The 22,383-nt window shown below is 35.3% G+C and overlaps 3 protein-coding genes and 1 long non-coding RNA gene across 11 annotated transcripts; 2 read left to right on the top strand and 2 right to left on the bottom strand.

Moving 5' to 3' along the window:
- Positions 1-866: 866 nt before the first annotated feature.
- Positions 867-2,786, bottom strand: LOC110773756 (vestitone reductase-like). The gene is made up of 4 exons (XM_021978279.2): positions 2,627-2,786; positions 1,868-2,389; positions 1,412-1,607; positions 867-1,303 (listed from the first exon to the last, which is right to left on the bottom strand). The coding sequence occupies exons 1-4, from the start codon at positions 2,739-2,741 to the stop codon at positions 1,162-1,164; spliced, it is 975 nt and encodes a 324-aa protein (XP_021833971.1). The 5' UTR covers positions 2,742-2,786; the 3' UTR covers positions 867-1,161.
- Positions 2,787-7,009: 4,223 nt separating this feature from the next.
- On the top strand, positions 7,010-12,533 carry LOC110773751 (putative protein S-acyltransferase 14). The gene is made up of 7 exons (XM_021978274.2): positions 7,010-7,559; positions 8,070-8,289; positions 8,423-8,514; positions 10,009-10,132; positions 10,218-10,303; positions 10,744-10,809; positions 11,932-12,533. The coding sequence occupies exons 1-7, from the start codon at positions 7,350-7,352 to the stop codon at positions 12,055-12,057; spliced, it is 924 nt and encodes a 307-aa protein (XP_021833966.1). The 5' UTR covers positions 7,010-7,349; the 3' UTR covers positions 12,058-12,533.
- Positions 12,534-13,220: 687 nt separating this feature from the next.
- On the top strand, positions 13,221-16,787 carry LOC110749214 (uncharacterized). 6 transcript variants are annotated; one of them, XM_088249670.1, is made up of 7 exons: positions 13,221-13,406; positions 14,099-14,396; positions 14,496-14,659; positions 14,737-14,817; positions 15,404-15,479; positions 15,570-15,662; positions 16,359-16,787. In XM_088249670.1, exons 1-7 carry the CDS (start codon positions 13,251-13,253, stop codon positions 16,517-16,519), a joined length of 1,029 nt encoding a protein of 342 aa, XP_088105796.1. In that variant the 5' UTR covers positions 13,221-13,250; the 3' UTR covers positions 16,520-16,787. The 6 variants fall into 6 exon arrangements, with proteins under 6 accessions (XP_088105796.1, XP_088105795.1, XP_088105794.1 ...); XM_088249669.1 differs by having other exon boundaries at positions 14,039-14,396; positions 15,570-15,635; XM_088249668.1 differs by having other exon boundaries at positions 14,039-14,396; positions 15,570-15,653.
- A 1,547-nt stretch (positions 16,788-18,334) lies between these two features.
- Positions 18,335-21,121, bottom strand: LOC148296885 (uncharacterized). Of its 3 annotated transcripts, XR_015833564.1 has the most exons (5): positions 20,528-21,121; positions 20,273-20,396; positions 19,533-19,590; positions 19,171-19,248; positions 18,335-18,481 (listed from the first exon to the last, which is right to left on the bottom strand). It is a non-coding gene; the product is annotated as an uncharacterized LOC148296885 (long non-coding RNA). The 3 variants fall into 3 exon arrangements; XR_015833562.1 differs by lacking the exon at positions 19,533-19,590 and having other exon boundaries at positions 18,337-18,481; XR_015833563.1 differs by lacking the exons at positions 19,171-19,248; positions 19,533-19,590 and having other exon boundaries at positions 18,339-18,481.
- Between the last annotated feature and the right edge of the window lie 1,262 nt (positions 21,122-22,383).

The raw sequence follows: 22,383 nt of genomic DNA, 5'->3' as shown, positions 1-22,383 counted from the left end.
ACATTCTAATTATGTTGAAAAATATTTTGATAATCTATTTATTGTTTGTTTTATGAAAAACATTTTTTTTAAATGTACCTATTTTTTCTCTGAATAAAGTACCTATTATTTGTTTTATGAAAAACAATTTTTTTAAATGAACCTATTTTCTCTCTCCAAATAATGTACCTATTTTTTTTCCTCTAATAATGTACCTAGTAAAACAATGTACGTATTTTTTTTAAATGAACCTATTTTTCCTCTCCAAATAATGTACCTATACACATTTATAGGTATATTGTAAAATAATTTATCTATGGGTAAATAATGTACCTATATTTTCTATAAATTATTGTGTACCTATTTTTAATTTATGAAAAATGTACGGAAATTTCAATTACAAAGTAAATGACTTAGTTTTTTTTTGTTGATAAATAATATACCTATATTTTATTTAAATAATATATTTATATTTATATTTTTCATAGGTACATTATTGGATATGTAATTGACAGATATTTTTTTGGTTTGTAATTTTAGGGGGCGGTATGTGAGAGGGAATGACAACCAAAAGAAATGGGGTGATTGATATGCTATTAATAGGGAGTGTTAATTACAATTATGACAGTTAATAAAATGCTTGAAATAAATTATAAATAAAATATGAAGTTTGGTGGTAACGATGTAAAAACATAGGAATACTACGACCTCTTATATCTTACTGGTCATTTAAATTTGAAATTGGGTTTTACACAGATTTATAGAGTGATGGGTATATGTCTAGGAAATAGAAAATGTAGGGATCTATATTGGACAAACCCTTTAAAATACTCAAAACTATAATAGGCTCTTCAATTAATGTGTTAAGGAAAGAATCACTCAACTAATGTGTCACAAAAAGGATATTGCGTACATCGGTTGCACACGTTTTTCTTTAATGGTATAATGACAATTTTCTCACTCCACAAGCTTGCCATAAATTTATTTATCCAATCATGTAGACCATATTACATGTGCATTTAGGCACAAGTACATCAATCTTGAAACTTTTGAAGATGTCCCAAAACTTTACATAATGGTCAATTTGTTCAACACACATTGATATTTTAAACTTTTATTAGATTTTCAAAGGGAGATGATCTTAACCCTAATCAAAGCGTCATGCTAATTAGTGAATTCGATTTAAAGAAAACCCTTTTCTCTGCAAGATTGAATTGCATCACCAAACATGTCATCGAGTCCGTACTTAAACTTGAATCCAAAACTCATGAGCTTTTGTGATGAGAAGCCACACGATTTGTAACCTTCAATACCCTTCAAGAAACTGTGTAGGTCAAGGGGGAAGAGGTCAAAAACAGATAGTTTAGTTTTTATAATCTGAGATTAAAATGACAGAAGAGTTAAGGAGTTGTATTAGAATGGAATTACTCACTCGGTTGTGGGTATGGGAAAATCAGGGTATTTTGCAGACAGAAATTGGGACATTTCATCTATGGGTAGCTGATTTGATGAACAAATGTACCTCCCTTTTGCATCAGAATTTTCAAAAAGAAAGATATGGGCACTAACCAAATCATCTACATGTACGAAACTTCGCCTGATAAGATATCTGTAGTTATCTCGATTTCCTGCATACAAGAAATATGTAGATTTGGTTTAGGTCTCAAATTTTTTTGAAATTGGGAAATGCAATGATCCTGTTTTTTTTCTAGGCCAAATCAACAACACAATTAGATTTTTTCCCTTTTTATAGAAAAAAAGGGGGTGTGGCATTTTGCATAATTGTTCAAGCTTGGTTAGATGGCCTAATGAGTTTTTGGAAATTGATTTCAGAAAACTAGCTTGAAATTCATTGAAAAAAAAACAAGGAAGTGCACTCAATACATACCTAAAATCATGGCCAGGGCCAAGGAAACTGAGCTAGGGAAATTTTTGCAGATAAATCCACCAACAACTAATGGAGGGAGCAAAGTGACAACTTCCAATCCACTTTTTTCTGCAAATTCCAGGATAGCTTGCTCTGTTTTGGTCTTGGCAGAAACATATGAAGTCCCAAATATTTTAAGAGACCTATGAAATTCAATATCACTCCATGAGCTCTCATCCACCAAGTCTTGGCTGCTGCCACTGTAAGCCACAGTTGATGCACTAGAAGTGTACACAACCCTCTTCACAGTCTTGGAATTTAGGCAGGCTTTCAATATGCCTAGGGCTCCTTGGACAGCTTTTTTGGTCACTGCTTCTTCATCAAGTTCTTTGTTAGGCATGGGGTGAGCAACATGGAAGACCCCTATGCATCCTTCAATTGCTTCATTGAAGCTGTCTGGTTGGTTGAGATCTGCATTGAAGATTTGGAGATTCTCTGATGCTCTTGGCAGGCTTGTGAGGAAGCTGAGGTCTCTCTTGCATTCTATGCCCAATATCAAACATCAAATGCATGTTAATGTACATTGGATGAATTTAAACCATGACCTATCGTAATCCTAATTAACTCATTTTCTCACTCTCTATTACAACCTGAACGAACGAAACAACTCATATTTAAGGTTTATTTAAAACTTATTCGGTTATTTCTAACAAGTAAGAAACTCGTGTATTTTGCGTCACATGTTTCAGTAACTAAAATTTGGAATGAGTAATATTTTACCTGGGTCAAGTCTAACCGTAGTTCGAACAGTGTAACCATGTTGCAGAAGCCTCATAACAAGCCATGAGGCAACAAATCCAGTTCCACCTGTTACACAAACTGGACCCTTCTCCATTTTTCTCTCTTGCAAACACAATGACACAAAGTGTGCCTTCCTTGAGGGTAAGGCAGCTCTTAAATATTCATCTGGGGCCAAGATAAAAACAATGCAGTGTAACATATCATATTCGCTTATGAAAATGACACAAAAATTTTATATGAATTATTCTTTGCACAAAGTTGTCTAGTATAGAAGACAAAGGCACAGTAGTGGACAGAAGATTACTCAGCATCTGTGACCTCGCCAAAGCCGATTCAAAACTTGGGGGATCTAACTCACTGTTGGGGCGGCCAATGGGCTCGGTTCTTTGTTTGGACTTGGTGGATCATAAGTGGCCTTTTAATGGGCCATGGGCTTTAATGCACACTTGTGAGACAGAAAAATAATAACTATGATTTATTGTGGGAAAAAAATGAAAAGGGAAATGATAGCTGCTTTTTTTTGTGTGCCTTTTCTATCTCTTTATTCTGTAATGTGGTTTGATGATCACAAAGAGATCATCTCTGTAAAATTTAACTAAATTAGAAGTCTTTCAGTCAACTAACTGTTATCAAATAAATAAATGAATTCAATATTTTGATTCAGAATGGATTGTTAATGAAATCGCTAAATAATTTTTTATTTGGATGCTTTTTTAATACATTAATAATCCTTATAGGATGACCTCGAAAATGAACGATTTCAATCAATTAAACTAGCATTTTCGCATGCGCTGCTTCCGCACTTGGGAGAGACATTTTTTAAAAAAATTTAAATTTATTTTAGAATTAAAAAAGATAATGGGTAGTTGTATTCCATAGAAATAGGATCCATTATCTGATTTTTCTTTTAATTTTATTTTATTTTAATATGAAAAAGTGTGAATTTACCATATTATCCCCATTTAATTAATAATTTCAATTCTTAATGTTTGTAACTAAGGGCATTTTCTGGTATGTTGAATGTTTTACCGTTCTCTGCATTTTGTTTTATATATAGATAATATTGAAGTGGAAATGAGGAGAGAGAAGGTAGAAAGGGAAGGTAAACCGAAGGCATTAGGTAAAAAAAAAAACTATTAATACACCAAGAATGTATATTATTTTTTTGGACAATAAAGATTTTAGCCTTCCATGCACTCCAATTTCCCAATGTCACCAAGGGCATTAATTCAAGGATAGAGGATATATAATTGCCACAGTCGGAAGCTTGAACCAACAAGGTCGCTTCAATGTTTTTTTAATTAATAAATAAAAATAAAAATTCAAGAGAAGGAGAAGTCAAGACTAAAATCCTTGCCATCGCTGTGGGGATAAAATATTTTATGATTAGAAATATTAGAGGACTTCCAAGTAAGTTGTTTCTATTGGATTTAGAAAGTGAAAAATGTATAATATTAATATGAGAGATGCATGACATTCTTACCCCCAAAAAAGGTTAAACTTGGTCCAAGTCTCCAAGACACAGAGAAGCTGATCTGATCCAGTCTTTCCTTGTAAGATGGCTGAATGCTGAATCAGATAATCCTGGCTTGATTGATTGATTGGGTCATACATGCATTGACCTGACCTTCTTAACCGAACTCTACTGGTTTATCTTTATTTGAAGCAGGGCCGGCCCTGGGTGATTGAAGGCCCAGGGCAAAACTTTAAGAGTGTGCCCTTTATTCATAAATTATTATTTTTTTAATCAAATAATTAATTGAGTGCTGCTATTTCCATCATCTTGTCCTATTTTCCCACCCATCATATCTTTAAAATTTTAAAGACAAGTTTATCTTTTTGTAAAATAACTTATAAGGACTTATGTAACTCATCTTAAGTGTAAATCCAACATGGATGTTAACAATTTTAAAAAATTATTTTAGAATATTAAAAAAACATGAAAAACTTCATCACTTCCTTCCCAGGCTGCACCAAACAAGCCACCACCCAAACACCACCAGCCACCTAGCAACCACCATCTACCAGAAGCCGAATAGCACCCACCCACCCAGCTAGCTCTCAAGACACCTAATCCCCATCAAACCAAATTATCCATAACCCATTCTAAATAATTACCGACCCAATTTGACAAAACTCATTAACTAGTGTATTGCAATTTGCAAGTATGAGAATCGATTGAAATAGCCTTCCTCACCATTTGAGACAAAAACCAAAAGCCTGATAAGAAAATCCTTGTTTAGAGAAACATAGGGAGGAGATGCGTGCTTTGGGTGAGAGAGAGAGAGAGAGAGAGAGAATTCTTATGCTTGCCACCATTGGTTGGCAGACCCATAAATTTTTTAGCGGAGGTGACCCATAATTTTTTTAGCGAAGGTGGACTAAGTATGAAAAATGGTTTTTCGGAATAATCATTTTCTCAAGATAATTTTTGGCGGCTTTTATTCCTTACACATCAAATAAGAAAACTTGATTTTATGGAATTTTAGTATGAAGTATATATTGACTTAATGAGCCATCATTTTTAGCATAAATCGTATTTTGCACTAAAACCGATTTTTCATATTTTTATTTGGTAGGAATTTGATTTTCTAGTATTTTTATTTGAATCTAAATGGGGGGTACTTCCTTATTTACATTGTAAACTTAAGTAAATGGAGTAATATAAAAATAAATGAAAGTAAAAGGACAAAGACATTTACTTAAATGTTGAAAATGAAAATAAGGTAATATGTACACCAGTTGAGCATAGGGGCAATATAATGTAGCCATACCCATTACTTGTAGTTATTTTATTTTTTTATGAGTACTTATAATTTTGTTTTGCATATACATATATATATTTTTGTCTGATCATATACATATATATAAGCTAATATAAATTTTTTTTGTGCCCTTCTCAATCGTGGGCCCCGGGCGGTGGCCCTGGTTGCCCTGGCCAAGGGCCGGCCCTGATTTGAAGACAACCTATAAAAACACTAACATAAAAGAATGACAATTACATCCCAGAATGATATTAAAAATAGATATAAGTTATATAATGCTCCTGCCGGCCTGCGCGGAAACTATATAGGTAGTTAAGAGTGTTTATCTCTACACAAAAGATCTTATGTCGAGTCTTCATTGACTTAATACAAAATACATATATATTTCCTCTCCGGAAAATAAAGAACTTTCTTGTATATCAACTATCCATTTTGGAATGAAGTTCTTCTTTTCGACCCCAGAAAAAAAGGGAAAAAAAAGAGAAGCAAATCAATGTGTAGTGTAGACTGGTTATGGACGGATTCAATTAGGCTTTCAAAGCTGCTAAATTCCAAAGAAATATGGTGGGCAAGATTGATATTATTGTAGAAGATCTCAAAAAGTGTGTTGAGTTTTGCGAAACATTCATGAAGTGACTTTCAGACCCGTGAGTGCAATCGAGTGACTCATTTGCTTGTTTAATACAATTTGTGCTTCTTTTTTGTGTGAGATTGATTGGCTTTTGAATTGTACTGCGGGTGCGGCCATGCTTTTTTCAACTTCTTGATTAATAAAACTTCTTTCTTGAGTTTTTATTATTACATTCGTGTTAGGCATGAGATGCTTTGTTGAGTCTCCATTGTAAGAACTATTTTCATTTCTTCTAAAATTGTTTTTTTCGTGATTACTTGGGCAAACATATTCTATGTTTCTTAGATATAATAGTAGAAATTAGAAAGCAATATCTTTACGAAATATCCAGGAAAAATCATGTATGGTAGTGCTACTACAAAAGTTGGAAATAAATCCTGGGTCAACTCCCGAAGTAATTCCTCTTAGTCTAGAATGACGACCACCGCCTTCTAGATTTATGGTTATGGACTATGACCAAATGAACCTTGCTCAAAATACAAAACTAGTTTTTTATTTTTATTTTTATGCGGAACTAGTTTTTTTTTTCTAGAATAACTTGCAACTTAGTTTTTTTTTTCTAGAATAACTTGCAATTTAGTTTTTTTTTTTCTACAAAGTTGTTACTAGAATAACTTGCAACTTAGTTTAAATTATTTTTTTTAGTATAAACGATAGTCTAAATTATAAAGAAGAGAGATTTCCCACACACACACAACTATTATGCTATGGGGGTTCGAACTTCAGACTTTTGATCTGCAAATCAAAGATCTTTTTCATTAAGTTAGACTTGTTAGCCAACTTAGCCGAACCTTTTAAATTATAAAAACTTGTCCTAACTTTTCTAATTTAAATAAGTAAAACTATGCCAAAAAAAAAATCATAAAATCCAACCCATCCCATAATTAAAGAATAAAAGAAAATTACGACAAAAGGTCTTGTTGGTTTTGTCAAAACTCATCTCGTCTCACCCAAATGAAAATTAAAAATAAAACAAACAAAAGAGAGAAAAAAAAACCTCATCTTCTCTCTAACAAAATGGATTCCAATTTCACACCTCACCTGGAATCCCCTTTAAGCCCTTCCTTCACATAAATTTCGCTTCCAAAACATATAAAACAGCTGCAAACAGAGCAAACAAAAATAGAGAAAATATTTTCTCTGTTTTTCAAATTACTGTTTCCCACTCTGCTTTACATATCTGTGAGCTTGAACCTCCAAACTACCCAGCTGAATCATAAACCCTAGATCACACTCAGCTCTGAGAAATCAAATTGAGAAAAAAAAGATTTTTCTTTATGGTTTTTTTGTGTATTTGAGAAATATTATGCATAGATCTGGTGTGACCATGGCTTGGAACGTGTTCAAGTTCTGCACAGCTTTGCGAGGTTTGGGGTCAGTCATGATCCTCCTGGTGCTTGGGGTTGTAGGTGTCACCTATTACACTGTCGTTTTGACTAATTATGGCCCGGCTTTGTACAACGGTGGCCTTGACTCTCTCATTGCTCTTGTCGTATTGATCTTGTTCCATTGCTTGGTAAACCATCGAAAACTATTAAATTTTGAGTTTTTTCTTAACATTTTTCTTGTGGTGTTGATGGGTTTTCTGTTTAGAGTTTTTGGGTTTTAGAATCTGTGTCTTTCGGTTGTATAAATTGGCATTTTTCCTCTTGAAGTATATTACAAAAATCTGCAAACTTTGTTTTTTCAATAATTTCTTCAGTCAGGTCCTTTTTTTTTTTTATGTTGGTGGAGGTTGAACTCATTCCATGAAGTTTGAAATTACTTGGAGTCTCTTTTGGCAGTGGTTTCTAGAAATCTTATTATTAGAATTTTATTTTTGTTGTTTTTGATCATTTTCTTAAAGCTAACTGCTTGTTTCTATCCCCCTTTTGATCCTGTTAGTTCAGACAGAAATAGTGTTTGGTGTGGTAAATAGGATAATTTGTTAGTTTATTGTTAGCTTAAAGGAATCAAAATTTGGTGTCTGATTAAGGGTATTAGAGAAAATAAAGCTAAAAGTGGAAGACTTGTTATAATTGTGCAGTTGGTGATGCTCTTATGGAGCTACTTTTCTGTTGTTTTGACGGATCCTGGTTGCGTGCCACCTAACTGGAGGCCTGCTGTTGATGAAGAGAGAGGGGAGGCTGACCCCTTGACTGGGTCGGATTTTAGTGGTTTGCAGACTGACCCATCAAATCAAAGAATCCGGTATTGCCGGAAGTGCAACCAGCTGAAACCACCTCGTTGCCATCATTGCTCAGTTTGTGAGTCACAATATGTGAAGTTTTTTCATAATCTCTTTTAACGATATTTTGTTTTGTTTTGTTTTGCTTTGTTATGTTCTTATGTCTTTAAATTAGAGCTTGATGTTGGATGATTCTTTGTTTCAACTTTCAGGTGGGCGGTGTGTACTGAAAATGGATCACCATTGTGTATGGGTTGTAAATTGTGTTGGGGCCTTAAATTACAAGTATTTTCTACTTTTCTTGGTAAGTTTGTTTCACTGCGTAAGGTGAAATACTTTTCACAGGAGATTATGTTTGAATGAGTTGACACGGTTCTATCTACCGAGGATTCCATTTTCATTTTCTTCTACAATGCTTAAGATACCTGCATATAGGTCGTGAGCATTTGAAAGAAAGGTATCTTGATTAGAAGTTAGGTATTGGGGCAAGTTTTCATTGTTCCCAAAGAAAAAGCTTAAATATGTTACATTTCCATCTTTTTAAACAATTTTTAAGCTCAACTCTAGTGTACATTCCCTGGAATGCCAATAGGCCGCAGACAGGCCACAGACAGGCCACAGACAATGATCTAGATTGACTTCGCCTGTATATCTTTGTCACATAGCGTGACCACTTAGGGTCTCCTGAATGTACCACTGAGCTTATTTTTCCATAGTGGTAGTATCACTTTAACAGAATTGTTCCATAGTTCTCATAGGGAAAATTGATGTTGTTCCTTCTGGTAGATAACTGAACAATAGGTCATCTCACCTTCTAGATCGTATTCTTCAAACAGAACTCCATAATTTAACTTTGGAATAATTGCTGGATTTCAAGGGGTATAACCTTGCACAGATTGTTTCATCAATTAGGCTCATGGACTGTATATAATGTGATTAGTGGATTATATATAAAGCAAAAACAAAGCTTTTGTAATGAGTTTTTCCTAGCATTAGTAAAATGGTCCTGGACTGCATGTTCTAAGCTGATAGTTGCAAATTTGAAGAGGTGGAGAACATAATTTTTTGTTGGTATTGGCTGGGACTTGCAACTCAATTCACATTTCATTATGAACTTGGTTACCTCTCACACAAACACTATAATTCTCCCACTTTACTATCTTATGCTATGTCAGTATGGCAATTATTTTATTTAAAAATCTCAAAATAACAGCTTACGATTTGATGCATGGCAATGATAAATACTTGATATACTGTAAATATGTAATTTAGTAAAGCAGGAACATTACAGTAGGTGTCGAGCATTATAGTATGCTTAGTGCCGGATATTCAGGGGAGTTGATTGCTGTTAAATATCTGTTAGTTAGGTGCAGTACACTTGGTGAAAAGCTTTAGGTTGGTAGAAATCATGAGTTTTAAGGTAATTCAAGGGACTCTTATGGTGCTCTTAAAGAATGCAGTCACTCTTTGTTTCAATGAGTTATTTTTCCTCAGTCTGGTTGGTACTGGCAGTGGTTGCTTGTTATATACTGATACTAAAGTGGAGTTCCATGTATAATTTGGAAAATCTGCTTTTAATAGTGTTTGTGGCTACATAGTTAATCAATTGGAGATGAATTGTATTGTACTGTCCTGTCAGACTATGATGGAGAAGTTCTTGTGTATGCTCTACTTGATTTGTATTATCTTGTAAAAGTTTCTATTCCTTGGATATTATGGTTTTTTAAGTCATGAATACATATCAAATGAACTTTATATATTTATACTGATTTCATTCTTTTGTTAAATCTCAATGCAGTTTTACACATTTCTGGAGACAAGTGTTGTAACTTTATCCTTGCTGCCACATTTTATTTCATTCTTTAGTGAAGGAGAAATACCTGGAACACCTAGCACCCTTGCAACTACCTTTCTTGCTTTTGGTATGATCTAATTTTACCTATGTTCCTACTTACTGAGGTGGTTGGATATCTGTCTAACTAATTAACATTGCTGCTTTATTTACAGTGTTAAATCTTGCATTTGCATTAAGCGTTTTGGGGTTTCTGATCATGCATATATCGTTAGTGGCTGCAAATACCACAACCATTGAGGTAAAGTCTTTTGCTTCAATCCGTTAACAATATGTCTGGTTTTTGCATTCTTCCTTTTAACTGGGCATTGCCTTATGCTTACATCTTAAAGGTGTCAAAAGGGCGAGGCTCATATAGCAAAGATTAGATACTTGGTATGGTAGTTCGGTCTCCTTGAGAGGCCTCTGTTATATGGCTTTCCTTGGATTGCAATATCACATTTTACTGGAGGTCCCTAGATTGACATGCATCGACTTCTAAATATTTAACTTTGGTTTTCAATGTTTGGGCCACTAGCGATGTGGAAAATCTTAGTTGCACTATATTAGTAATCACGGATTAGGCTTTGTCATACCAACATATAAGTAATTCCATTAGTCTTGCAGTATCTTGCCCTTCCCTATGGGCAAAGGAGTCTCAGTGTGGAATTAGATGCTGATGGGGTTATTCTTTGTGATCAGGCATATGAGAAGAAAACCTCTCCTAAATGGCGCTATGACCTTGGTCGAAAAAAGAATTTTGAACAGGTTGGTACAATTTCCAATGTATCAATGTATTTCATTTACTTTATTCAGTGCATCTTTTAATTTTAATCAAAATTCTGCATTTCAAGAGTAAGTTCTAATTGGGTTTCACAATCCAAAATTAGCGTCTACATCAGGAGGAATAAAAGTTTTGATGTTTGATAATAATATAGGGATCAGTAAGTCCTGAATGTAATTTGGCATTTGCTGGAAGCCTTGAAGCACAAGGATCTTTTCTGCAGCAGACAGCTAAATGCATAAATTCATTAGGTTGCCCTTAGTTTTCAGATTATCCATACTCTTAGAAGAACATTATAATGATGGTTTTCTTGGTATGTGATATATCATGAGTCTGGCACTGATAGTCACATGGCATACGCACTACAAAGTTACATTGTTCTTTGATTAATTTACTCTCTTTCTTCCAATTAAAACAAAGGTCATCAAGGTCTTTTGCAAACAATTGTTATGTAGTACATTATGGTAGGTTGAGGTCCAATAATGGGCAAGCAAGACTAGTTTCTATTTTCCCAGACTTGAATGCCTGCAGGAACATTTTTCCTAGACAATACTGTTTGACCTGCAATTCTTGTTAATCTGTGTAATGATAGTTGTAATAGTAGTAACTTTCATATGTGGTGTATAGAAATTGGACCCCTTGCATTGATATTTCTGATTCGGAGGCTTGACCTGACCTTGATGTCCAGACAAGAATCCTTGTCTATACAATATTTGAAACAAAATGCACATGATCATCAGAATCTGGTATTAAGTTTATTCAATACCCTACATTTGTTCAATACCAGACCTTGTATACCATGAAGAATGCATAACTGTAAGTGATCTATTCCAGTTTCTTAGGTTTCTGGAGGCATGGATCTGGAATCTGTAATGCAGTTTGTTTGACACTGTACACCGGAACAAGTTAAATTTAAAAGTGTATAAGCTTTGAATATACATTACCTTGTTTTTCATAATTTTATTGGGTGTCTTGTCTTTAAATCTTAAAATGATGTGGGTAGTATACTTATGATGGGCCTGGATGTGCGTCTGTTCACCTGTGTTTAAGGTGTTAGATCTTTTAGCATTGCTCTTACAGCTGGAATTCTGCTATTTGCATATCAGGTTTTTGGTATGGACAAACGATACTGGTTCATCCCTGCTTATTCCGAAGAAGATTTGCGACGCATACCAGCGCTGCAGGGTCTTGAGTATCCGTCGAGGCCTGAGTTTAACTCCCAAGAGTTCTGATACCATTTGTTTTGACATGTCAGTGATACAGAAATTTTCCTTGTAACAATAGATGTGGAACATCCACAGAAAGTTCCCTTTGCAGTGGTAACTCTCATCAAATCACAAGCGACTAATTCGAGCTCACAATTTTTCATTCCTATGGCATCTTCTTGTAAACATGATGATTGAGATGCAGATCAAGTAGAGCGGTTTACGGGTCGCAGTGTTTTACTTTAGTGGGACTGGCATGACTGATTGGTGTTTATTTTTGTTAAATATGTGTTGGGAAATTTGGGAACTGTAACATATGGAAAATGAAACTTTCATGTGGTGGCATGAAACGATGATGTTGTTCCTTTAGGTTTGTTGTACCATTCATTGAAATTACAGTATCATTCTCATGGCCTTGCCAATCAAGTGTAATGTATGCTATGTATCCAAGAAATAATCTAATTTCACACTGAATTTTATGCTTCTCCTTCTGTGGCATGGAACTGTTTTGTTATTGTCATTCTACTTCACCAATACCTTTTTTTTTTCATAGGGTAAGGCCTTCAAATTTACAACTATGTTATTTGTTTTTTCATTTTATTTCAACTAAAAAAATGCTCAGCTAATTTTCTTTATTTCTCTACTGGAATGACTTTTATCCCTTGCTAATTTTCTTGTCTATCCTACAGGAATTGTTGTACACTCTAAATTAAGTGTGATCGGCCAACTCAAGTTGTTGGTCGCTTTGCCAACTAATTTTTAGTCTAATGGTTTTTCTCCTTTCTATGTTACAAGATGTCTCAAGTTCGACTTTCACCTTCCAGTTGATTCTAATGAAAAATTTGCCACTTCAGCACAAAAACAAAAACAAAAAATCAAAAGAGTGGAAGAGAAGAATGGAGGGGTTTTCTTTCCTTCCTAGTTTTGTTTATTTTGATCTTGTGACAGTAAAACAAGAATTAAAAACTTAGAAAAGAAAAAACGTAAACTTTGGGTTCTTTTTTTCCGTCGGAAAGGAAAAATGGGACCCAAGAGTTTTCTTTTTATCCTTTTTGGTCGGACACTTTTCTCCTCCTTACAAAACAAAGCATTGTGGAGGATGAGGGTAATTTGGTAATTCTAGACATTTGAATTTTCAAACCTTTTCTTTGCTAGAATGTGATACCAGTCCTAGCCGTGTAGTCATGGACTCATAGTTGCATCCAGAATGTCGTGGATCAATGGAGGTGGACACGTGTCACGCCGTGGCGCGCGCTCTTCCTGAAACGTACAGGTATATAAAGCCAGCCAACCAAACCAAAAGAAGCACTTGGGACGTTCTGGATTTTTCTCTTTCACTCTCTCTCTCAAACGTTCGTCTCATTTCCTTCTATCAGGTACGACGAACCAAAATCACCTAAGATTTGATCTTTTGTTTTTCTCGCATTTTCTCGGCTTCCAAACAGGCCTTAAAGAATTTCTAATTCCTCTGTTTGATTAATTCTCTCTATTGAATCTGCTATCCATAAACTGTTGAGCTCGTTTGCTGCCAAATGTATTAATTTCTACTTGAATTTCACGAGCATTCAACTTAAATTGTAATAAATCATTAAGCAATAGTCCTCGGAAATAATTTACTACATTCAATTTTCATTAATGACTTCGATGATTGTTCATTAGATGTTAATATCATAGTAAATGCAGAGTTTGATAATAATTAATTAGTATTTATGTGATCAGTGTGAGATACTATATCTGCTAGATTGAAGTTTATTTTTTTGAATTATCTGAAACACTTCAGGAGATTTTTTGAGGAGCTCTTGGTTTCTAGGATTGGATAATTCATCTTTTATGAAATTTATGAATTTTATGAATTTTATTTTCTTCATTCTAAAGAATTTGTCTTTTAGTGGAACATATTTTCTTAATTCATTCGTTTTTAATTTTTAATTTGGTTGATAATAGACATAGAGAATAAATTATGCTGGGATTTTCTGATTCCAGAAGAATAAACACAACCAATATGCAGAGAGAAAGAGACATTAGAGATGGGGTTTCTCTGTCACGTGACTTGTCAGATAGTTTTCAGGGCTTTGGGTCCCGTAGAAGTATGTTTCCTAGCCTCTTTGGTGGAAGGGATCCATTTGACGATCCCTTCTTCAGTCGCCCGCTTGGTAGCACGTTCGAATCTAGCATTTTTGGTCCTAGTGCCGCTTTTAGTGGTACACCGCAGGGCGGTGGAGCCAAAGAATTATTAGTAGAAGAACTGAATTCTGATGATGAGGGAGGGGAAGATAAAGTTACTGAGGATGGTAGAGATAACTGTGGAAAGCAATCTATTTCAAGCAAAGAACCAACTATTGAGCATCCGGATGATGTTGAGGATGGTAATTAATCTTCTATGTCTGCCTCAATTAGAAAGCTGAAGGTTAATATAATTGAAGTTTCCGGAATGAAAATAATGGTTGCCATGTTGAATCTAGCAGATAGGAAAAGCAAGGATGTGACTTGTAGAAATGACCGCAACAAGGTGGAAGGTGAACAGTCCCAGGGTCGTAGTTTCTCTGTCCAGACTTGCAGAGTCACATATGGTGGTGTAGATGGAGCATATTACACTTCTACAAGAACCAGAAGGGCAGGCGGCGATGGTGTAAGTAATGTGTTTCTTGGATTTGATATGTCATTTTCATTCTTCTTTGTTTAACTTTGATTGTGATTGAACAACAGGTGGTGCTTGAGGAGAGCAAAGAAGCAGATAGAACAACTGGTCAAGCAACACATAGAATCTCGAGAGGACTTCATGATAAGGTATAGTATTTTCTTCTTGTTATGCAGCCTGTGTCAAGAACAATGGCTGTAACACCTGCAACAATGAATTGTAGTCTTAGGCATTAGTCATGTTTTGGAAAATAGATTAAATATTGATGCACGGGGTGACCATCTGTGGCAAAAACTCAGAGTCACTCTTTGTTGTATTCTTACGGTCAAGTCTGGAGTGAGTGTATGCAGTGCGTTGCCCTTTAGTCTCCTTTCCATTTCATGGGTGTGCTCAATATATTTCTTGAGAGATTAAATCCATGTAGATTTTCATCTTAAATATTTGTTAACCATTTTACTATCCTTGTTCAAGTTTTATGGGACTGGATTGTAAGTTATTGTTTCCTCATATAGTCATTCAGTTGAGAGCCCATGTTGTTTTGTTACCATTACAGATTTTTGGCGTTTTTATCAATCCGTTTCCACATGTGATTTTGTCAGTATTGAATAGATCAGTTTGTGGCTTTTTTTAATTCAATCCCTTTTCTGAGTAAGCACAGGGAAGGATGGCAGAAAGAAAATCTAATTATGTAAATGCTACCTATTATTGGAATTGAGATATGTATTGCTTATGTAGGGTCATTCTGTTACAAGGAAGCTTAAGTCAGATGGAAAGGTGGATATGTTGCAAACTTTACACAATTTGAATGAAGGTTGGTTCCTGCAGCCGTACATGGTTCGTTAATACGTATTATGTTTCACATTTGTGAACATCAAAACTGATACTGCTAGTCTTTTTGCAGATGAGCTTCCTGGCTTTGAAGAAGCATGGACCGGTAATGTTAAAGGACACTTACCTGGTTGGAGAGGTGAATTTAATATGCATGGTAATGCTGGTAAGCATTACTTGGTTCTTTCCTGTTGGACTTTCTTTCATTTTCCTTTGTGTTTGTTTCTTCATTTTATTTTATTTATTTTATGATTAGATGGTTTCACAACATCGAAGGTCGTATGCATTCACCAAGCCTTCCTTAGGGTCCTAGTTAGCTTTTCGGAGCGAAATCTTGAGTAAATGTGTCTGTGTATCCTGATCTTTAATATCTTGGCACATCTGGATATTAAGTGAGTTCCCTAATGGCCAAAAATATTACAAAGGGGAGTGTAAAACAGGAAAAGTAAATTGTGTGTGTTGCAATAACTAGTGAAAGTTGGGGATTCGATTTCTAGTGGACTGGGATAACGAGTTCCTATGGCTTGCCATTTAAATGGTTATGTTTGATAGAACAGTGGTAATGCTTATGTTGTGCTTAGTGACAAATGTGGAATGTTGCACACTGCCAAATGTATGACTTGGGAAAGACCAATATCCATCAAACCTGTGAGTCTGTACTAGTAATGTAAGTGTGTTTGTTCTTCGTCTTCAGTTCCTTTCCCCTTGCCTCCTCTCTCTTTGCAGGCACTGGACGAAACTTCTTGTATGTCATCTGTTAGTTTGTATATGAGATATCGTAGGCAATGTCACGGTTCAGAATCTGGTCACTCCGTTTTGATTCACACTTTGTGTCATAACTTAGTTATGAATGGCATGACAGGTTCAGGTAGCAGACAACAGAAGGGAAATGCATTTTGGGGAGCTGGGCTGCTTCCATCTGCAGAGCAAGTGCAAAGCGCCAGAGGAAATGGATCAGACAATGCAACCAGAGCTACCTCTGATGGGAGAACCAAAAGGGTTGTTAGAATCAACATAGACTAAGGCCGGATACTCGTCCGTACATAAATTGAAGACAAAAAGAAGGAAAATAGTAATTAACATGCTCTGCCCATGTGTTTCATCTGGAATTCGAGTGGTTTTGAGTAATTTTTGGGCTGTTCATTCTGCATCGGGGAGCCAATAGTGTTTGTGAGTCGAAGTGTAACAAGAAGATTAGGGGGTGTAGGTTGGGTTTGGTTGTTTGAGTGGCTTGTTGCTGTCCAATAATTATTAATTTCAACATCTTTACTTAAATTGTCATTTTTGTTCATTATGTTTTGTTAAGCCTTTCAACCTCCATTGAATCCGAACTCATTATGCGGATATGCCTAACCTCCATGCATCACTCACCAAATAGACACATATGTAGATATACTAACAAGTACCAATTCAACTGTGCTCGAGGAAGAGATTTATCGAAAATCAGCTTTATCAACACAGAATCAATTTCCAAGAATCAATTTAATTACACCAGGATAAGCAACAGTGAATTTCAAAAGGGCAGGATGATTAGCCAGTGACTTTTTGTCAAATAAACACTCATATGCAAATCCCAACAGGCTGAATTTTAGCTCCATCCAGCTCGAGGTAGCCATTGCAACTATTTATTGGGTTGCAAGCTTTAGAATGTCATCTAGAATGAGAATTAAGATGAAAAATAAATTTTTTTTAGTTTACTCCAACATCTCAAAAGCGTAATAAGAGCAAATATCAAATGAATTACAAAATCTTGATTAGAGGTTGAAAGGTAGATAAACATGGATATGGTTCAATGAAGTTCTACTCATCCCAAATTTTAAATTGGGACAAACTGAGTGGATATAGTAGCATTCGAGATGGATGAGACAAAATTAGAAAAATCATGCTTTAGTTAGGCCACCAATTAACCCGCTCAGAATTTGCACAAGTTATGCGATCCTAAAATGCATCCGTTTGGGGCTGTGGTAGTTACAAATACCATCACTACTAAAAAAACTCACACTACCTACTGATTATGATTTGTCCTCTAAGTTGATTTTTGAGACAATTATTTGTCTCCACTAGCAATAGAGACTATGCAGCCACCATTGTTGTATCAGTGTCCTAGTTTGGGGTTGCTATTGATTATAGGGCACCATTTAGTGAGTCAGTCCTTCCCTATTTTCCCTTAAAGAAATACATTTTTAAGATACAAGCCATTCAATTAAGCCAAGCCATGTTGAATGGCTTCAAGTTTGCCTACTGATATTGGAATGGTTTCTTTTAAAATAGGGACGCATCAATCACATCAGTGAGCCATCTTGTACTATTCACGTTGGGTATCAGTCCTCAATGTATCATTAACTCATTAATAAAATTATTTATATAATACAGTTAAAGCCATCAGTCCCCATTCACAAATATTAGTTTTTAAAAAAAAGTGCACTAATTTGAAATTAGTGCACGTTCAATATTGATTTCTATTTAATAATTTATAATAATAATAAATAAATAAAAGAATTTTGGATGAAATAGTCAAGTATATTTGCTCCTCACCAAGTCTCAGCATCTCCATTTCAGGTTGCTCATTTTTCTTCCTCTATTCTTCATTTTGCACCGTTTGCTCCTCAAGTGCTCCTCGCATGGTCTGTACCTCTCTTCATTTCATACCCCTCTTTGCTAAGTTACTATCCCATCCCAAGCACATCAACCCATGACACCCCAGCTCCAAATCTTCTATGTTTCTTCAATTCGTTTACCAAAATCAGCCTGCCCAAAATGCTTATATCAGTAGAAAATGGAGGCCGCTTGAAATTTTAGTTCAAACATCTCTAACTTTAAACTTTAGAACAAACTGATATATAATTTGGCAGCTGATAAGTACCTGTGATTGTAGCATTATCCCATCCTTGTAGAATGCTACCAATTGTAGCAGCAATGGCCACCATCACAGCTCCCCTCATCTTTTCACCAATGAATAAACAAGACCCCCAATATCAAACAAACCTGAAAGGAAAAGGTACTCACATAAATCAAAATTAATAAATCATTTCCACCTACGATAGACCCAAATCTAACTAACTCATAAGTAACCATTGTCACACCCCAAAACTCAAGTGTAAGATCAAGGAAATTAAAAGAGCATACAAACAGCAGAAAACAAAATTTTGAAACCTTGATGCTAGTTCTGAAATAAACATTGAGGCTGAACAAAACCAAGAAATAATAGAACTTAAATTTACAACATGCTTCAAAACCAAACAATTGATACAAAAATAGAAGCAATCAGGAAATCCAACACAACATCAGCTCAAAAGAAGACATGTGGAACTAATTGGTGTAATTATTTTTATTAAATTCCAAGTTCAAAAAGTGTTTCAAACTATTAATAATAGTTTCATATGTTGCAGAAATCTAAAATTTAAGTTGGCTTGATATTTCACCAAATATTTCATACAACTTAGATTGGATTTTCAAGAAACTATGTTTAAAAGAAACTTGGACATATCTAAAATGAAATTCAAAAACCAATATAATAAATATGCAAGTAATAAGAAGAATCCAACCATTTCTGCGTACCCCTTCACTGAAAGATTTCTATACACTTCAACAAAATAAAAACCAGTAGATAAGCCAACCACAACATACACTACAACTAGTGTTGACCCAACTTTACAAAAACAACTATCGCTCACCCAAAAGTCTGAATTGTTCCAAGCTACACCAGAAAATCTGTCACCACTAGATCATCAACCTAACCTTAGCAAAAAGATCTATGCACCACCAGAAATTTTTAGGAAAAAGGGAGTCAGCAAACCATGCCCAATTTTTCATAAATGAACAATGATTAAGATACATCTGAAACCAACTCTAAAAAAAAAAAGAAAAAGAAAAATATGTTCAGGCATTAACTCAAATCACATCCAGCTTTCGCAAACTACCTCTCTGACCCTTAACATTTCAATTATTTTTTTTCTTTTAGACTTTTCCTCAAACACTACCTAGGCTTTTCCTTAACATTTCAATGCATTGCATCAGAAGAGTCATAAATCATTACCTTGATTCGAACTCATCTCGCATATATCACACAAATGGCTAGAATACTTTAATGCTGCCTGCTTTTGGATATATCATCCATCAACAAACAGAACGAAGCAAGAAGGCAATGAAAAATATTAACAAGCACCAACATCCATTATGCGGGAAATTAAATATCAAATGAGCCTTAATTTTTCCTAAATCAAGCACCTGGGATGTGACATCTAAAAAAAATCTTTATGTAATAGATTAAAAAACTAAGTGTTGTGTATAGTCCTTGATACATGTAACTTCAAAACAATGAGCAACCAACAATCAGATAAGAAGTTTTTTTTCAAGTTTTAAATAAATGAAAACAAATGAACTACTTAAATCGGATTTGCTTATAGATGAATTCTACAACTAGAGAGATGCAATATACAGCTTTAGAATAAATACACATGCAGATATCAAAAATCATAATGGGAAAAAAGGGAAGGACGGGCGTGAATGAGGAGATGACAATATGAGCAATGCATAGATCACAGAGAACTGCTTAAAAATCATTGATGGGGAACTAAACGAGGGCAGAAAGGTTGCATGGTGTCCTCAATTGCCATGAGCATTGGATATGAATATTTTGGGAAACCCATTATCAAATTTCCGAAAAGAAACAAAATTTACAAAAATTGAATACAAGAGCAATGCAGAAACAATACAACTTATGCATTTATAATGAAAAGTAAATTTTTCCATGGCAAATGCCTAATGACAGCTCACCTCCATGTGAGGCTACAGAGCTCAAAGTCATCAGATTGAGTCGTGACTTTCTAAGCGATCGACTTGGTCTCAGCAAAGTAGAGAAGGTAGACCTTCTTCACTGCCGATTCGGAAGCCGTTCCACCTGAGGTTATGGAGATGTGTGGAAGAACATGATTAGGAGTATTTATTTGTTCATTCAATATTTAAATTAAAAATTTGTGAATTACTCACAAATAAAGAAATAAATAAGAAGATAATGTTAAGAAACTAAACTGAGCAGAGGTGGAGTGAGAAGAATAAGACGAGTGTCCGATCTGAGGATGAGCAGAGAATGCTTGGATCCAAGCATCGACATCAACCTCCGGGTTCACAGCTTCGTCGAGAGATGAGAAAGGGGAAGCTTTCGTGAATTTGGTGCTTCCACAGAATGCTAAGAACTCCTCCTTTCCAAAATTTCGGTGAGAACAGAGAGAACATAGAAGAGAAGATCTTTAATTTTGAGGAAATTTTGTACTTCTAGGGTTTGTAAAAGCAGAGAGAGTGAGAAATGAGCGATTTAACCAAGTATTTGAAAAGGAGGTCAAGCCAAGCCGCTAATATCATAATAAAGGGAGCCAGCCAAGCTTCTTTGGGTTATTTGTGAGTGGAGCCGAATGGGCTGCAGCTTCCTTTGACAAGTTGGGACTGATAAAAAGTCCCAAATATTAACAGAAAATAATGAAAATCATTTTTTTACATTACACACCAATGTCTATTCCAAATACTTTTAATAGGCACTATGGTAGAATTGGTTTCCAAAATAATTCACATGGCACTTTTATGAATTTGTATCTATTACATCAGTGAGTAGTAGCCATATTTCTAGTAGTGCATGTCAAATTAAAATGACTTGAAGTTTTTGTTTCTTCTCAAAATTTACATTATTGACTTTGTTGAGGCCCAAAAAGTCATGACAAGCCCAAAATCATTTAAAGCCCAATATGACGTACGAAATATGGGATAAATTGGTCACGTATTAATTCCAATTATTTTTTCAGGAACTAATTCGACAAAATAAATATGCACGCAAGCTTTTATACAAATTCTAATAGCTTCTAATAGCTTCCATGTCATGCCAAAAACCTATTCCTTTAATTCCGATATGTCACTAAGCTCGGTCACAAAAGCCCAAGTCATTGTAACACATGCTCAAGCATGCCAAGCATATGCCAAATAACTCCATGCCACACTAATACATTTTTTCTATGTCAATCACCTACCAAGCTCACATGAACCCAAGTTATGTGGTTTACAGGACTTGCACGAGAGATTGTGGTGTGGAAGGTTATGGAGGTCCACAAGGCCCACGAAAGCTCTTGGATAATAGAGACTTTGGGCTAGCTATTTGGAAGCACCAAAGTCCAAGCCCATTACTTGGAGTTCTCCAATGTGGGTGAGCAAATGACTTCAAGCACTCCCTATTACTCGTTGGAAACAAGCCAATTCCGACACTTCCTTTTACTCATAGGAAATAATCATTTTCCATTTACAGCCAATTCCGACACTTCCTTTTACCCATAGGAAATAGTCATTTTTCAATGCCTAGCTTTACCTGCTAGAAATAAAAATGTCCCAATGCTCCCTTTTATCCAGTGGAAATAAACTAGCTCTAACACTTCCTTTTACCTATTGGAAACCAAAGAGAGCCTTCTCCTTCTATAAATCAGGAGGCATTGCCCAGGAAAAACTAACTTCTCTTGGTTGCTGCAAGCCTCTCAGCAACCATGAGAACTCATCTTTCTCTTAGCTACTGCAAGCATCCAGTGACCATTGACCCATTCTCTTGGCTGCTGCAAGCTCCCAACAACCATCACAACCATGTCTCCTACTTTCACATCCTTGAAATCCTTAATCTTCTCTATAAAACCTCACCTCAAGCATAGGCCCAAGCTACTCGTTCATCATCCCACCTTTAGAACTCATAAATCTCTCTAGAATCATAGTCACAAACACCATAGCCTTCAATGTCTTAAGCTTTTCTTTCCTTAGCCATGCTCTTTGAACCCCATTCATTTGACCGCTATAAGCATCCCAACAACCATCGCAGCCAAACAATCAAACCACCATAGCCATAGCTTCAAACAATAAAT

This window comes from Prunus avium, chromosome 2 (genome assembly GCF_965620075.1).
Source record: "Prunus avium chromosome 2, drPruAviu1.hap1.1, whole genome shotgun sequence".
NCBI lineage: Eukaryota > Viridiplantae > Streptophyta > Magnoliopsida > Rosales > Rosaceae > Prunus > Prunus avium.
Note: the sequence above shows the minus strand (reverse complement) of the source record. Positions and strands in the feature narration are given on the sequence as shown.